The sequence below is a fragment of the Aotus nancymaae genome, unplaced genomic scaffold (genome assembly GCF_030222135.1).
Source record: "Aotus nancymaae isolate 86718 unplaced genomic scaffold, 86718_ANA_hifiasm-v0.15.2.pri h1tg000010l, whole genome shotgun sequence".
Lineage (NCBI taxonomy): Eukaryota > Metazoa > Chordata > Mammalia > Primates > Aotidae > Aotus > Aotus nancymaae.
Window position 1 is genome coordinate 20,681,973 of NW_026988421.1, and position 15,486 is coordinate 20,697,458.

The 15,486-nt window shown below is 47.8% G+C and overlaps 1 protein-coding gene across 1 annotated transcript; it reads left to right on the forward strand.

The window, feature by feature from the left end:
• Positions 1-5,346: 5,346 nt before the first annotated feature.
• On the forward strand, positions 5,347-14,366 carry LOC105715796 (uncharacterized). The gene is made up of 5 exons (XM_012450212.3): positions 5,347-5,406; positions 7,442-8,051; positions 9,537-9,656; positions 11,139-11,363; positions 13,197-14,366. Exons 1-4 carry the CDS (start codon positions 5,347-5,349, stop codon positions 11,315-11,317), a joined length of 969 nt encoding a protein of 322 aa, XP_012305635.2. The 3' UTR covers positions 11,318-11,363; positions 13,197-14,366.
• The last annotated feature ends 1,120 nt before the right edge of the window (positions 14,367-15,486 follow it).

A 15,486-nucleotide genomic window follows, 5' to 3' on the forward strand; every position in this document is an offset into this window, starting at 1 on the left:
GCTTGTTTCACTTAGCATGATTGCAAGGTTCGTCCTTGCTGTAGCATCTATCAGCACTTCATTTCCTCTCACTGCCAAAAAATATTGCATTGTATGAATAGATCAGCTTTGTATCCATTTGTCAGTTGGTGAACTGGGTTGTTTTCACTTTTTCAGTGTTATGAATAATGCTGCTATGATTGTGCAAGACCAGTTTTTGGATGGACATACGTTTTCATCTCTCTTGGGTTCTACCTGGGGGTGGAGCTGCTGAATGATAGGAGAACCTAGAACCTATGTTTTTAATAGTTAGAGGAACTGCTAGACTGTTTTCCAAACTGGCTGCACCATGTTACATTCCCACCAGCAGTGTGTGGGGGCTCGTTTCTCCACACCCTTGTCAACACTTGTTATTGTCTTTTAGCCATCTCAGTGGGTATGAACTGGCCCCGAGCTTAAACTTTAGCTGTTATTCTAGACAGGAGACACTTAATGAACATGTGTTGAATGAATGAAAAAATAAACACACCTTGTCATTTTCCGTTGTGTGGTGTTGTGAATAATGGAACAGGATGGCTCAAAACTTGCCAACAAGAAGCTGTAACAGAAGAGAAGGGTGTTTTCCTTTAAAATGATGATCTGCTGGCTGGATCTGAGCCACCTGAGGGGCATTTTAAAAGTGCAGATTCCCAGGCCCCATTCCCAGAGATTGATTTGGTAGGTAAGGTGGTGTCTGGGAATCTTTTTTTTTTTTTTTAAAGAAAGCTTCCCCAGATGATTCTGACATGCCACTAGGTTTGGGATCAGTAATCTAAAAGGGCATTTTGGAGTATAGTGCCTGTATTTTCAATAAGCCAGTCGTGTAAGCCTTGGCCAGAAAAACTGGCGAAGGACTGCAATGATACCTGGCTGAGTTTTAGAAGCTGAGGCCCTGCTTAGTGCTGCATTCCACATGATGGGGGCAAGAAGAAAAATAACAAGTAAGACTCATTGAGAGCTTACCTCCTTCCATCTAAGTCTCTACATGCAATACCTCCTTTAATCTTCCAAACACGAGAGAAAGGTACTTTTACTGATTCCTTCTCTGCAGATGAAAAAATTCAATCTCAAAGGAATTAAGCTGCCCAAGTTCTCACAACTCAGTCCAGTTAGGCTTGTAGCAAGGTCTGTTTGACTCCCCTCTGCTGTTTTTCCTTCCTGGCCATTTCACTAGCCATGAGGCACTCCCAGGAGTATGGAGGAGTCAGAACACAAATTACGCAGTAGCTGGAAAGGCCAACCAGGTAAGAACAAGATGCTTGGAGAGGTGTGTGGAGAGGTTACGGGTGAAGTATTAGGGAGGAGGAAGGGAGAGGCTCAGACAGAGGAAAGAGAAGTGGTTCTTTGTGGCAGGGTCTCTGGACAACTGGAAAGCCCCTGGCTGACCCAACTCCTGCTGCTTCAGGACCTTCCTCTGTCCCCTGTGCCTTTGTCAGTCTGGGTGCTAATTTGCACGCTGGCCTTGTTTGTCCCAGAATGCCTTTCTGCCCAACCTCTCCAGAGAGACTCAGATACAGACTATCCCTTGGATGCTTTCAGGTGCCATATCTCATTTAGATGCACTTTCAGAGGAGGAAACTAAGGCTCAGAGACATTAAGTCACTGGCCTAAAATCCCACAGCAAATCAGTAGCCATGCTGAGATTCAAACTATTTTTGGCAACCTGATACGGTTTAAATGTTTGTGCTCCTGTCCCCGATTTTTGTGTTTAATTGAATCCCCAATGTGATAGTATTAGGAGGTGAAGCCTTTGGGAGATGATCTGGGCCATGAGAGCAGAGCCTCATGGTGGGATTACGGCTCTTACAAAAGAGGCCACAGAGAGAGCGAGTCCTTGCCCCTTCCATCACGTGAGGACAGAGAGAAAAGATGGCCATCTGTTAGCCAGGAAACGGGTCACTACCAGACAAAGAAACTATTAGCCAGGAAGCACCCAGGCTGGAGTGCAGTGGCACGATCTTGGCTCACTGCAGCCTTGACCTCTGGGTCACAGATGATTCTCCCACCTCAGCCTCCCAAATAGCTGGGACTACAGGTGTGCACCATCATGACCAGCTAATTTTTTTGTGTTTTTTGTAGAGATGGGGTCTCGCTATGTTGCCCAGGCTGGTCTCGAACTCCTGGCTCAAGCAATTCTCCACCTTGGCCTCCCAAAGGGCTGGGATTACAGGCGTGAGCCACAACATCTGGCCTTATTAGTGATTGTTAATTTGGGGTAAATTGTGGGATCTTTTGGATTCTGTCAGAAGCTCTCTTCCCCCAGCTGTGAGTGCACACCCTGTGCATGTGTGTGTGTGTGGGGCTCACGAAGCATGCGCAGGGCAGTGCTCACACCCTGGTTAACGTGCTCTGCCTATTCATGATTTGAGGGATCCCTCGCAGCTTTCACAAAAAACCATGAAAATCTCTCAAAGACAAAAGCAACTTAATATACTGGTTTATCACAGGGGCGGGCCGCGTCTTCACTGGCTCATGGGGACCCGGAAACCATCAAAAGCTGAGGCTGGGAAACCCGGCTTCCTGCTTCTGGTCTCAATTCCCCACCGCTGTCACCACCAAGACCACTAAAAATAAGACCAAACGCAGCCCACGCCCTCCTTAAGTCATTCTCCTCATGATTTATCTCCCTGCTTCCTGTTGACCTTTCAGGTTATTTCACAGCCTCCGCCTTCTGTTCACAGCCCACTAGGCATCTCCCCAGCTTGAGCAGAAACAGCATTTAACCAGAAAGGCAAAGGGAAGGTGGAGGTGGGAAGCTGCAGGGGACTGACAGTCCGTGTCCTGCCTCTCTGCATCCACACTCGCATCCTCCACCTGGTGGCTGCCCCAGGTCCAGACCCCATTCAACTGCTGCCAGGTGAGTTTGATGACTACCTTGTCACAGGTTTTGACAAATGTACTCAATCTCCTGCCAATGGTTATAGGAGTACGGAAGGCACAATTTCTATTCAGAATTATTCAGTCACATGAGGTAAGGACTGGGTCACAGGACACAAAATCTCTGGAAACGGTTGATGAGAAATCCCATTTTCCCCTCCCCATTTGTCTCCGGAAATTGAGGGTCATAGGCTCAGTTTTCTGGTGTTGCCCCCATATGCTTCTTCCAGCCATACTTTTTTCTTTTGAGACAGTCTCTCTCTGTTGCCCAGGCAAAAGTGCAGTGGTGTGATCACAGCTTACCGCAGCCTCGACCTGCCAGTCAAGTGCTTCTCCCACCTCAGCCTCCCTTGTAGCTGGGACTACAGGTGTGTGCCACCACACCTGACTAATTTTTGTATTTCTTTGGTAGAAACGAGTTTTCATCATGTTGCCCATGCTGGTCTTCCACTCCTGAGCTCAGGTGATCTGCCCGCCTCGGCCTCCCAAAGTCCGGGGATTACAGGTGTGAGCCAACGTGCCCGGCCTTAGCCATAATTTCAGTCTCCATCCCTCCCCGGAGAGCTCCCTGCAGCCCTTCAGTAGAACCGAACCACCCTCTCTCAGTCTCTCGGCCTCCCTCTGCAATGTTTGCATTCATCTTCCTTGCTAGATTGTGAACCCTTGGAGGGGCAAGGAAGACCTCTTAACCACTCTTTTCAGAAATTTCACAACTAATAGGTGTTTACTATGTGGAAATACTAGAAAATTCCGATGACTTCTCCCCCACCTCCCCTGCAGAAAGGATAAAATGCATCCTGATGCCCAGCTGGGATCTGTAACATTTTGGTGATCTTTCCATTTTCTTATGCAGACACACACACACACACGCACACACACACACACGCACACATACACACACACACCCCAGAATGGAATCCAATACTATATTTTGAGCCTATTATTCCTTTTTAACTACTCAATAATCTTAAAATATTTTCATGTCAACATTTTGTATCATTGAAAATCGCTGCAGAGTTGTCTATCAACTGAATCACAGTTTTCTCAAGCAGCCCCTATTGTTGGACATTTAGGTTATAGCCAGTTTTTGCGACAGGGTCTCACTCTGTCACTCAGGCTGGAGTGCAGTGGCGCAAACACGGCTCACTGCAGCCTTGACCTCCTGGGTTCAAGCGATTCTCCCACCTCAGTTCCCTGAGTAGCTGGGGTTACAGCCATATACCAGCACACCTGGTTAATTTTTAAAAAAAAAATTTTGTAGAAAGGAAGTCTTACTATGTTGCCCAGGCTGATCCTGAATTCCTGGCCCAATTTTTTTAAAAACAGCTTTGTTGGGATATAAATTCACCCTTTCAGGGTATACAATTCAGTGTTTTTACTATATTCAGAGCTCTGAAACTGTTACCATTATCTGATTTTAGAACATTTTCAATACACCCAAAAGAAACCCCGCAGCCATTTGTGTCACTGTATTTTCCCCACACCCTGAGGCCATGAGAACCCTTCAGCTTCTTTCTGTGTTTATGGATTTTTACTGTTCTTTTTTTTTTTTGAGATGGAGTCTTGCTCTGTCTCCTAGGCTGGAGTGCAGTGGCTCAATCTCGGCTTACTGCAACCTCTGCCTTCTGGGTTCCAGTGATTCTCCCGCCTCAGCCTCTGGAGTAGCTGAGATTACAGGTGCAAGCCACCATGTCTGGCTAATTTTTTGTATTTTTAGTGGAGACTGGGTTTCACCATGTTGGCCAAGTTGGTCTCGAACACCTGACCTCAAATGATCCACCTGCCTCAGTCTCCCAAAGGGCTGGGATTACAGGCATGAGCCACCACACCTGGCTGATTTTTGCTATTCTTGACATCGCAAGACATCACATATAGCAATACAATAGGTGTATCGTTTCACTTAGCACAGTGTTTTCACGGTTCACCGTGTTGTAACATGTGTACTTCATTCCTTTATATGGCTGAATCATATTCCTTGCATGCAGACGCCACATTTTGTTTATTCATTCATCATTTGATGGACATTTGAGTTGTTTCCAGTTTCTGGCTATTATGAATAATGCTGCTATGAACATTTGTGTGAAAATTTTTACACAGACATATGTTTTCATTTCTCTTGGGTATATACTGAGTAGTAGAATTGGTAACTCTATGTTTAACTTTTTGAGGAACTGCCAAACTGTTTTACAAATACGGTTGTACCATTTTACATTCCCATTAGCAACGTATGAAGACTCTAATTTCTCCACGTCTTTGCCAACACGTTATTGCCCACCAATTAATTTTTCCTTCCGTCCAGCACCCAGACGTGTTCCTTGAATACGGGAACTGCTGAATCTGTCTGTTGGACTCATCATGCACTTACCCCAAACAAACTTTTTGCATCTCTGCAATTCATTGAGGTACTCTGTCCCCTAAAACACTAAGCCAGATCCCGCCTCCACACTCGTAATGGGGGAAGGTTTCATGGAGGAGGAGGCATTTGAGCTGGGAAATAGCCGTAACAGGAAAGTATGGATTTAGGATCATAATTGAGCGAGGTTTGAATTCCGTTTAACCACTTGAGATTTGGTTTTATCACCCACGAAACGGCGATAATAGTATCTGTCTCATGAAATAATGCAAATAAAATGCTTAGCACAGTGCCTGCCACATCGCAGGTCTTCTTCCACCCCAGAGCATGAGAAGCTGGCTCTCAGGTGAGCTGGGTAAGGACCCGTCAAGCCGAGAAAAGAACGTGTGCGATGGCCTCGTAGTGTGAATGCAAGTGGCAGAGGGAGGTGACTGGTGGGAGGGGAGCAACAAGCCAGGAGGCAGATGGGGCCAGGTTGCCAACGGACTCTCTCTCTCCGTGCAAAGGAAGTTTGATCTCATCTCTCACAAGTCATAAGCAACTAGGTGGTGAGTGACAGACGGTGATTTGCATTTTAAAGAGCTCGCTGTCCCGCAGCAGGAGGCTGGACTGAACGGTGAGATAGGGAGCAGTAAGACCAATAAGAGGGTCAAGGAATTCATTGTTTAAATGAATTCAGGTGGGGAACTAGGGCTTAGACGAGAGCTGTGACAATGGGGATAGGAAGAGGAGTTGAATGGGAGAGAGGTTTCGGGGGTAGCGTCAATGGGCAATGGTGGCCACGCGGCCTGTGAGTTATGGTCTATCAAGCTCTCTGTGCACCTGCCAGGGAGAGAGGGCAGGGTGCTCTCCAAGTCGCACCTTATTAAATCCTTGCAACACCTCGGCAAGGAGGCACCCATTTTCCAAGTTACAGATCAAGAAACTGAGGCTCAAAGAAAGTAAGCAACTTGCCCAAAGTCGTAAAGAGCAGGGATGAAGTTTGAATCCAGCTCTGTCTGCTTTCATCTTGGTGTCTCTGTGAGGAGGACTTAGCTGCACAGGAAAGCCTGGCATGGATTTGGACAGGGAGGGAGAGCAGGTGAAGTCAGTTCTTTTTCATGGTGAGCAGCCTTGGTGCGACTGGCAAGTCGGAGCTCAGGGGATCCAGCTGAGGCCTGTAAGAGTTCTCTAAGGAGCCAAGGCAGAAACGTGGAAGTAAGAGAATTTGTCCAACAGGAGGGTGGGATGTCTCTGATCCTCTCTCTTCCTCAGGGTGCTGGGCACAGCAAGAAGCCTTGGAAACAGATGTAGGTTGAATGGAGATCATGGCAGCCAGACTGTGCTGGGGTGAGGGTGCTACAGGGGCCCAGGCAGAGGGCAGGCAGCTTCCTTCCTCCTTCCCCGGGCAGAACCCCATCCCGTGCTGGGAGCCTGCATCCTCCGGGTTTGGGGCCATGCTGGAAGTGGGTGGACGGTGTTCACAGGGCTGGTGGCCACGACCAGGCTCTCCCAAGCAGCCTTGAGCCTCTCCCTGAGCTCTGCACCAGTAGGGCTGTTAGAGAGCCCAGCTCCTTGCAGGAAAACTTCATGTTCACACTGAATGGAGCTGTCCCAGGGCCTCCCTCACAGGCGAGCTGAGAGGTGGCGTGGAGATCGTGTGTGATCCTCTGAACAAGTTGGGAGCTTGGATTCCTCGCCTGGTGCCCGGGGGAGGGGACGCCAGGCCCAGACTCTCAAGCTGCCAGGCCTCACACAGAAGGGGGAACCCTGGCTTCTCCTCTCCCCCAGGCCACACCTCCCATGGCCCCTTCATGTGCACGTTGGCCTTTGTCCACCAGGCCCTGCTCACTTGGCTTAAAGTTAGCAGAGGCCCAGATGGGGACATGGCAGGGAGCCATCTGGTCTTCTCCCAAGACCCTCAGCACCCCCACCCTCCCAATGCCTCAGCCTGCCTTGTCCCGACGACCCCCTGCTTCTCTGTCCCAAAGTCTTTATCCGTGTTTACTATCTGTCAATTAGGCGGCCTCAAAACCTTGCACATGGAAAGCCAGCCAGCCAAGCGTGGTAATCCCTCGGCCCCCTCCCCACGCCTCTTTCCCTCCGGGCTGGGGGAGAGGGCAGGAGAAGGAGGAAAGCGGTCTGCAGTTTCCCCTCCAGTGAAAAGTGACCGTGGCATGGTCTCTGCTGTCAACAGTTTTTCCCTCACTGCAGGCCCCTCCCAGGCCACAGCTGGAGTGGGCGGAGGTTGCAGTGAGGAGGGACAGCAGCAAGCAGGTGCCTGTGAGTGAGGGGTGGGCAGGGGCCAGAGGCGTGGGGTGTGGCTGCCATGAGACACAGGGTCCTGACTCAGGGCCTGGCTCGGTTCACCCTTCCTGCTGGAAGTGTTCCAGGCCACAGGCAGGTGTGCCTAGTGACTCCTCCCCAAGGGAGGGCCAGGCTCAGCCACATCTCTCTGGCCACTCCGAGGCCTCCATCCACATAAAAGGAAGAGGGAGAGAAAGAATCAAAGTGGAAGAGGAAGGAGACAGGGAGAGAGGTGGTGCAGGGGGACCGGGGACAGAGGGCGAGTCCCAGGAGGGGCCTCTCGTGCCCTCCAGTGATAGCAACTGGATGCCTGCTGTGGGACCCTCCAGCACCAGGCGCCGACTCACACTCCCTTCATCCCAGCCTCAGCTCCAAGAGGAAGAGGGGCTCATCCCTACGCTACAGCCGAGAACACCGAGCTCAGGGAAAACACTCAGGCTGGTCCCTGGCAAAACTTCTGGCTCCACAGTTCTTCATCCCAATCAGCCTCCATCACAGCCCAGCGCCTCCCAACCAGGTGGGGATCCGCCTTCTTGCAGGACACAGGCTGTCTGATTTTCAGGCGCCTGATTTGTTCTGGAAAAGCCTGTCTTGCTGTAGGGATCACAGGAGCTGCCCTACCAGCTTCCCAGGGTAGGAGGGCCCAGGCTCCGTCCATCCCCAGGGAGGGGGCAGAGCACAGGAGAGGCACAGAAGAGCCACGGATTGGGGGTCGCAAGCTCTGAAGAGGCGACTTTTCTCAGGAGAGAGACAGTGGCTCAAAGGGCTCAGGAGTCAGACACCAACCTTTGAGTCCTGACCCCACTTACTCGCCACCAGTTGGAGCAAGATGTTTAGCCTCCCGTGCCAGTGGTTCCTCCCTCCTAAGGCAGGGTAGGTGGTAACGGTGCCCACCCCGTGGGGGTGTCCTGGGCGGGTGACAGTCCAGGTAAAAAGCCTCCAGAGCCCTGCCTTAGACTTGCAGGTGCCCCTGACGTGCCGGTGGAATTGATCGCTTTCGCACTTTCTCCCCTAGGATGAGCTCTCCCAGGGCCTGCGCAGCATACTGTTGGGGTCTTGGGACGACACAGCTGTCACCAGGGCAGTGGGCCACCAGGCAAAAGTTTTTACATCTGCACACAACATGGACTGGCACTGACTCCTGACGACCCTCCTGGTAGGATGTGGACTCCCCCTGCTTTGCGCATCAGTGTCAAGTGTCCCGGGGCCCTGCGAGTGAGGGATAAACCCCATCTAAGAGGACAGGGAAAATTCAAGTTGAATTGCTGGCCCTAAAGCCAGGATGCAGGTCTGAGGAGAAGGCGGGTAGCTGGTATAGAAGCTAGTTTATAGGCTTGGTCCCCCCAGAGTCTCCCTCTATCACAGTCAGTGGTGGCTCTGATCCATCCTGTAAAGCCCCTACTCGGAGGGTGGCCTGCCCCACACGCGCGCTGCTCCAGCCACGGCGGCCGAGACCTGGTCCTTCTATGTGAGCTAACACCTTGGTGCCCCAGCCTGCTGATCCCCTCTCAGTATCTGTCACTTCTTTCCCTAGAGAGGAGTTGAGCACATAGAGAGGGTGGAGGGCCAAATGGGGTGGGGTGGGAGTGGCAACACACTTCCAACACACAACCACACCCGGAAAGGCCCTGCTGTTAACCAGATTGCCGTCTCTGGCAACCAATGGATGCTAGAGGTCTCAATGCCTTCCTCCACCTCAAAGTGTTTCATCAGAGCCTTCTTCTTTTTTTTTTTTTTAAATAGAGACAGGGTCTCGATATGTTGAGCAGACTGGTAGAAATCCTGGCCTCAAGCGATCCACCCCCTTTGGCCTCCCAAAGTGCTGGTATAATAGGCATGAGCCACGGCCCGGCCATAGTGTTCTTTCAACCACAGACAGTAGACTTCCTACAAGGAATTATAGGAAGTCGATGTTTTTCATCCTTTCCACCTTTACCAGAAAGGTTTTCAAGTCCCTTACAGACTAGAGCCCTAACAGCTGTTGACCTGCTTCTTACTCCAGCTCTGGTTCCAATAATAACACTGGATCCTCAAACTTCCAACACAAGGAACGGTTTCTGCCAAGAGAATGTGCCTTCGGAGCTGACACTACTAGTGGAGCAGAATTCCAGCGGTTCTCCAGGTATGAGCTCTCGGCAGAAAAGTCAGTGTTGACTAGAGAATCCATCAGAAAAGTTTGTTTTCTGGAAGCACAGGACTGGCCAATGCTGAGAAGGGAGGGGAGTAGAAGAGGTGGGAACTCTAGCACTTCCAGCACAGACCCCAGCCACTCCACCTGTCACCTCAAAGAGCTGGTCATGACCTGGATCACGTTCCATCTCCCAGGGGGAAAGGCAGCCAGCCACCCTTGGAGGAAAGCATCCCTGTGACAACTGATGGCAGGGAGAGCAGTGTGGGGAGAACTCTGTATTTGGAAGAGGACCTATTTTTGGGCGGGTGGTTCTCTCGCCTTATCAGGCCTCTGCAGTCCAGCATGGCACTGGGAGAGATGGGCTGTGCTATCTCCACTCTGCTGGGCTTGGCTCAGGCCCCATTAGATGGAGGGCTTTGCCCTCTCACCCCTGCACTCAGTGCCACCCTGCTCCATTGACCCCACTGGCCTCCAGGCCACAGCCAGCTGTAGTGGGAAGAGGAGTTGGCTGGCTTTCAAAGTCAGGGGTGAGGAGAGGCATGGCGCTGGGCAAATACTGGCAATGGCAGAAGCCAGGGGAGGTGCGTTGAAGGAGAGTTAAGATCCAGAGCATTTAGAGACAAATTAAACAGCTCTTTCAGAATTCATTCAACTGGGGGTGTAGATCACATTTCTCCCTGGTGGCAAAATGGACATGGCTTAGATAAGTCAAGGTAGCAAATATTTGGGAATGCTTTTCATTTTCCTCTGAGGTGGGTGATGATACAGCTGTGGGCTCAGGCTACGTGCTTGACATATTCTGACACTAGCGATGGAACCTCAGACAAGCTCTATCTCCACAGTCTCACTTTCCTCATCTGTAAAACTGAGAATTAAGGCATGGTGGCTCACCATTTAATTCCAGCACTTTGGGAAGCCAAGGTGGACAGATCGCTTGAGGTCAGGAGTTTGAGACCAGCCTGAGCAACAGGGTGAAACCCTGACTTTACTAAAAATACAAAAATTAGCCGAGAGTGGTGGCATGCGCCTGTAGTCCCAGCTACTCAGGAGGCTGAGGCATGATAATTGCTTGAACCCAGGAGGCAGAGGTTGTAGTGAGCTGAGATCGTACCACTGCACTCAAGCCTGGGCAACAGAGACCCTGTCAAAAAAAAAAATAAATAAACACAATAATGTATTGAAGTACAGAGCCTAGAACATAGAAGGTACTCAGTCATTGTTCCCTCCTTCTCAAAGCACCTTCCCGTCATTTTCCATTTATCTGATATTGACTTATTATTATAACGTATGATGGTTTTAAAATATGTTCACCAATTTTTTGACACTCCTTTCTTCAAAAGGTGGAAACCCATATCACTCCCCTTGGATTTAGCTGAACTTAGTGACTTGCTTCTAATGATTAGAATGTGGCTGAACTGCAGGTGTGTGTCACTGTGATTTCTGCTTCTTTCTCCCTTGGATTGTCTGCTGCAGGGGCTGCGCTGTCACAAAGACACTCAAGCTGCCTGTGGAGAGGCCCATACGGGAAGCATCTAAAGTCCCACCAACAGCTGGTACCAACTTGCCAACCATCTGGGAAGGAGACCCTCCAGCCCCAGTTAAGCTTGCAAATGGCTGTGGCTCTGGCTGATGTCTTAACTGCAACCTCTTGAAAGACTCCAAGCCAGAACGTTCCTGAATTTCTCACTCCCTAAAACTGTGAGATATATTAAATGTATATTGTTGTTTTAAATTTCTACATTTTAGAGTGATTTGTAACATAGCAATAGATAACTAACGTATGTCCTATTGCCTTCTGAAACGGTTTTGAAACTGCATATAGGTAAAGTCATAGCTATAACTAAATGAAAAGCTATTAGAACAGGATTTGAAAGAAGACAGAGAAATAATAAATGGGGTAGGTATAGGGAGGAGTCTGGCTGTACTAGAAAATCTAGCTAAAGACAAAACATATCTCTAGGCTCCTTGCAAGCCAGGGCAAAAATGAAAACTTGATGGGTCACGTTAAAACTTTTTGTGGTGCTGGTGGTGACTGAATGAGGATGTGCATTTGACGCGTGGACCTTTAGGGAAACAGCATCACCCCACCTGGTGGGTGGTGCCTTGCAGACACTCCACCTACTACAGATCAGACTCTGTGTGTTTGAAATGGTAAACACAGCAGTGCATACGGCTCACTTACAACCACGCACCTTCTGACAGTTTTCAGGAACTCCTGGCATAAACAGAAAAAAATATATACATATCATATTTAAAAAATATAACTTTTTACATAGGTACTAGGTTTTTTGTTTTTTTGTTTTGTTTTTTTTTTCAGATGGAGTCTCTCTTTGTTGCCAAGTCCGGAGTGCAGGGGTGTAATCTCAGCTTACTGCAACTTCTGCCTCCTGGGTTCAAGCGATTCTCCTGATTATAGGTGCCCCACCACGCCCAACTACTTTTTGTATTTTTAGTAGAGACGGGGTTTCCGCTTGTTGGCCAGGCTGGTCTTGAACTCCTGACCTCAGGTGATCCGCCTGCCTCAGCCTCTCAAAGTCCGGGGATTACAGGTGTGAGCCACCACGTCCGGCTCATAGGTACTAGATTTTTTTAAAAGGCATAAAACTTAGAACTTCCAGGGATATTTTATACATATACAAGCAAGTCATGTAAATTGTTTTCCCCCTTCATTACACTAATGGTAGCATACCATAGGCATTGTTCTGCATGGTGAGCTTCTCATTACTCCATATTGACATGACTCCAAGTCACATCTTCCCCTAATTATCACAACTTTTGATTTTCTGAGTTTCTAATGTTTCGTTGTTCAATATTATGAAATATAAAAAAGCAGCTGGGTGTTGTGGCTCATGCCTATAATCCCAGCATTCTGGGAGGCTGAGTCAGGAGCATCACTTGAGGCAAGGAGTTTGAGACAAGCCTGGGAAACACAGCCAGATCCCGTCTCTACCAAAAACAAGTTAGCCGGGCAAGGCAGCAGGCATCTGTAGTCCTAGCTACTCAGGAGGCTCAGGCGGGAGGACTACTGGAGCCCAGGAGTTCCAAGCCACGGTGAGCTATAACTGTGGCAGTGCACCCCAGCCTGGGTGACAGGGAGTTCCTGTCTCTTAAAAAATTTTTATATATATGTGTGTGTTTATATGTACATATTAACTCATATATGTTTATGTATATTAGTTGATATATACATATACACATACAAGAGTTAAGACAATAAAGGCACCTGTAATTCCACCATCCAGAAATCACTGATAATCCATGCTGTCCAAGTGTGTTCCTTCCTGTCTTCCCCTTATCAATATGAATATGTGTATAGTGTTTAATTTTCAAAGTAAAATTGGTGCCAAAGTATAGAAATAATTTTACAATCTGGCTTTTTCCCCATTTACTATACATACTTTCCCTCCTCCCAACCATTATATTGTCAATACACGCAGGGCTTCCTTTGCTTTCTTCCCTTCCCTCCCTTCCTTCCCCTTTCTTTCTTTTCTTCTCTATTTTTCTTGACGGAGTTTCGCTCTTGTTGCCCAGGCTGGAATGCAATGGCGTGATCTCGGCTCACTGCAACCTCTGCCTCCTGGATTCAAGTGATTCTCCTGCGTCAGCCTCCAAAGTATCTGGGATTACAGGCACGCGCCACCATACCCGGCTAATTTTGTATTTTTAGTAGAGACTGGGTTTCTCTATGTTGGTCAGGCTGGGTCTCAAACTCCTGACCTCAGGTGATCCACCTGCCTCGGCCCCCCAAAGTGCTGGAATTACAGGTGTGAGCCACCATGCCCAGTCATATCCGGTGTTTTCTTATGAAGCACAGTTATTTTTCTTAATGTTCTGCCAGCGCAGGACCAACATGAACCTGCCTTTTCTGGGTCTGCTCCAGACTGCTGAAAACAGGTTGGTTGAACCTCTGTTACCACAGCAGCCCTAAGATGGAAAAATTGGTGTCTTACAGACTGAAGAAGAAATTAAAAAAAACTGGTGTCTTACAGACTGAAAAAGAAAACTGAAATTGTGAAGCATTGAGCTTGTTCATACAAGACTTTCCTAGATTTCCAAGATGAAATAGTCAGGGCCACACAGCCTGCAGACAGCCAACCTCCCCATGCCTCCTCAGCTTTCAAGGGGCAAAGAAGCTACAAAATGTCCTTCCCACAACAACCTGAAAGGCGGTTGCTTCCACTGAACACATCTTAGAACCACAGTGACTTGTCTGTCATATTCCTCCAGGATTCCCCAGGAAGCTGCCTGCAGTCTAGGTATTCCCACTGATCTTGAAGTTGCTGCTCTAGACTACCCTTGTCTCGGGGGAGTCATCATACTTTTTCATCCATCACCTTCCCAAGACACAGATCATGCTTCCCAACAATGGGGATTCTTACTGGAAAAGAGTAAATTTCATAACTTATCTGTTCATTACTCATCTGTCCTTTTTCAAAGACTAGAAAACTGGTCATACATAATTCAGCAAAGAATTCTGTAAAGAATAGGAATATCATTTCAAGTGGATAATTGTGAGAGATAAGCCAGCGATTGTTTAATCTGTCTCCTAATATGCATTTTCCTTTAACAGATCAAGGAGATTGAGCAAAGTGATGATACAAACAATACCAACATCAACTGAGGGCTACCTGATACTAGGGTCCATGCTAAGGATTTTTTGTATATTATAATCTTGCTTAATTCTTGTAACTACCTTAAGAGTTTAGCATAATTATTACACCCATTTCATAGAAAAGTGAAGAGCTAGGAATCAAACTCAGGTCTCTATGACTCTAGAGCAATAATGCTTTACTATTGGATAAAGTGCTACAGCAATTTCAAACATGAAAATTTCACGGTATTATTGGTATAACTGCTTAATGAGGTAACATCTAACATATCATGTGTCATAGCTATTCTATCATCAAATTGAGTGGGAAAGAAAACACAAACCCAGTATAATGTAATGTTTTATTTAACTGATGCCTGCTGTCCCCAGAGATCCATAGTAAATTAAGATGATGAATAAGACAGAAAGTATTTTTAGGAATCGGAGAAAGTAGAAGTATAAACTCTCAAGTTTGAATCCTTAGGTTTGAACTCCAGCTTTGACACTAACTGCGTGATTTTGGGCAACTTCTCTAAGCTTTAGTTTTCTTCTCTGTAAAATGGAGATGATGATAATCTACCTCAGAGGTTTGTTGCATTAAATTAATGCATCAACTCAAAGTACCTGGTGCTCAGTAAATTCTAGCCATTACATTTTACGCACAGAGTTAAAATGTGCCGACTTCTATCAATGACAGCAGCCCTCAGTTAAATAAACAATTAGTGAAGATCCAATGAATAATACATGAATTAGAAAACCACACTGCTGATCAGAATAGTGTAAGTGGGCTATTGCTATTCACTTTATCAGCATATTTATAGTAGGGTTTGCTAAAACCAGCACCCAGTCTTTTATCCTTTTCACATTCCCAAAGTTATCCTTGGCTACCTAACTGAAGCTACACTGTGGTGCTCTGGAAGGCCCTCTGCCCCCTGGCATTAGCGAATGCCAGTGGGGCTGCCAACTCTTCCTCACCTAGCAGCCACTTTAGCCATGAGAGAGACAGGTTAGGGAAGGCTTTTCTGACATTGCTGCAAACTCTAATACCTGATTTTTCTACCAGCTGGTGAGAAGGCTGCACTCAGTGAATAACCTGGCATAACAGTGAGAAACAGACTTAAGAGTCTGAATCCTGAATCTACCACTTATTAACTGGTGAAATGAGCAAAATTCCTTAGCCTCTCTCTAAACCTGTTTTCCTTTGGTGGAGACAACCATACAGTGCAGGATTGA